The sequence below is a fragment of the Cannabis sativa genome, chromosome 5 (assembly GCF_029168945.1).
Source record: "Cannabis sativa cultivar Pink pepper isolate KNU-18-1 chromosome 5, ASM2916894v1, whole genome shotgun sequence".
Taxonomy (NCBI): domain Eukaryota; kingdom Viridiplantae; phylum Streptophyta; class Magnoliopsida; order Rosales; family Cannabaceae; genus Cannabis; species Cannabis sativa.
Genome location: NC_083605.1, coordinates 44643726 through 44645936, shown reverse-complemented (window position 1 = coordinate 44645936; position 2211 = coordinate 44643726). Strand labels below are relative to the sequence as shown.

Genomic DNA, 2211 nt, shown 5'->3' with positions numbered 1-2211 from the left:
ATTTTTTGTTGTTTTCTTCTTTTTCTTTCACATTATTTATATCTATAAACACATCAAATAAATTAAATAAATAAAATAATTAAAAAATATATAATATTTAAATTATATAAATAGAAAATATATAACTAATGTATGATATTATATAAAAGTATGAGGTACAATATAAATTAAAGTTATAATAACGTATTTTAAAGAATAAAATAAAAATAGACTCTAAAACTAACTATATATGACTCTAATATTTCAAAGATTTTGATCAATGATATTAGAGTATTAATATAAGAAACCAATAGTACCTTAAAGTCACTCTATGTAAATAATTAGTGATATTACATAATAATTATTAAATTAAATTATATTATTTATAATAAGACTTTAAATGAAGGTAAATACTATTGGTGCTAAGCCACCTCAACTTCATATATAGTGACTCCTTTATGTGTCAGATATATAGTGACTCTTCAGTACTTATAATAGTAAAAGTGCAAATAATCAAGAGAAATAAACAACAATATAATAATAACAAATATATTTATAAAAGGAGATGCTTTTTTGGGCGATTCGTTAAAATAATAATCATGAATATAAATAATAATCATCATCAGATTCCATTATTTTATTAAGTTGAAAATTAAGCTCTTAAACAAAAATATCATAATTAAGAGAGCACACATATAAATACATAATATAAATATAAATAATATAAGGTCTCCTCCTAGCTAGCCAGACCAAGCTTCAATTTTTATTATAATTATGGCTTATAAGGTGTATCCTAGAGTTCCTTCTCTCTCTCCCTACTTGACTCCAGAAAGAGAAAAATTCACCATATGGATGAAATCACTCGTCTTCCAAACCAATGGTTGCACAGTTTATAACTCCAATGGACAAATTGTTTTCAGAGTTGATAATTATGAGAAGAAATGCAGTAGTGAAGTGTATCTAATGGATCTTAAAGGCAAAGTTCTCTTTACCATTAGAAAAAAGGTATGAGTTTTTGTTTTGATCATATGGTGTTTGTTAAAAGTTCCATTAGAATTATTTGCTGAACTCAACTGGGCCTTCTTGATTTTTGCAGAAACTACAAGCTTTTGGTGGTTGGGTTGGCTATAGATGCTGTAGTAATAATAATATTAATGATGATGGTCAGTTAGAGTCATCAGATATGATCAATATTAGTACTGAAGAAAAACCATGGTTTAGAGTTACAAGACAATATTGTAAAATGCTTATGGGAGATTTGGCTTGTCATATAAATGTTGGTTGTGATGATAAGTATAGAATAGTGAGAATAGCAGGAAAAGCAGTTGGCTTCAGAATAGTCAACCTTGATGGAAAGATTGTTGCAGAGGTGAGATTTTACTGTCTTTTCTGGGTATGCATGTTTCACTTTCAATTATTTGTTTTTTTTTTTTCTTTTCATTTTGAGTTATTATTATACAATATTAACAATTTGATTTGTAATTAATTACAGGCTAAACAAAAGCAGTCATCTTCTGGGGTTGTGTTAGGAGATGATGTATTGTCTCTGGAAGTTGCACCTTGTGAAGATCATTCTCTTATAATGGCTCTTGTCATGGTCTATGGATTAATCCGTAGAAAAATGTAGATATATATATATATATATATATAATTGATTTAATACAGTATGAGTTTTCTAACCCCTGTTCAAGTTTCGGTTGTACATATATATATATATATATATATATATATTAACAGAGAGCAGAAATTAGAGCAACTGTAAGTACAGATGATAAATTTTTTGTTTGAGATGAATGAATGAAACCAAATTAAGGCTGATTATGATCACATACTGTATGTAGTCAAAATTATTTATCATCAAATGTTAATTAATTTCTTTTTGAGGTTTTTTTCACTGTTTTGTGCATGGAATATTAATACTCTGTCAAAAATGACAGCATGGGAAAAAATTGTTGCAAAAATAAGGGTCAAATTGTTTGTTCCATTTAAATTGATTTTTATCAATAAAATGATAATGAGTCATGACTAGCACTTTTCAACAAAAGGTAGTCAGTCCTATGATATGAACTTTTGTAATTATTTTATTGATAGTGCTAGTCATCTCTAATAAAGTGAAACCTGCAATATATTATTATTAAATTATAACTAATAATTAATCTGTTTTTACTGATGATAAGAGGATATATATATATATATATATTAGCCCAGCCATATATATCCATCTACATAGTA

At 26.4% G+C, this 2211-nt stretch overlaps 1 protein-coding gene across 1 annotated transcript; it reads left to right on the top strand.

Annotated features, from left to right (window-relative positions):
- The first annotated feature begins 450 nt into the window (after positions 1–450).
- Positions 451–1694, top strand: LOC115717176 (protein LURP-one-related 4). Its single transcript, XM_030646128.2, has 3 exons — positions 451–984; positions 1076–1348; positions 1472–1694. Exons 1-3 carry the CDS (start codon positions 754–756, stop codon positions 1604–1606), a joined length of 639 nt encoding a protein of 212 aa, XP_030501988.2. The 5' UTR covers positions 451–753; the 3' UTR covers positions 1607–1694.
- The last annotated feature ends 517 nt before the right edge of the window (positions 1695–2211 follow it).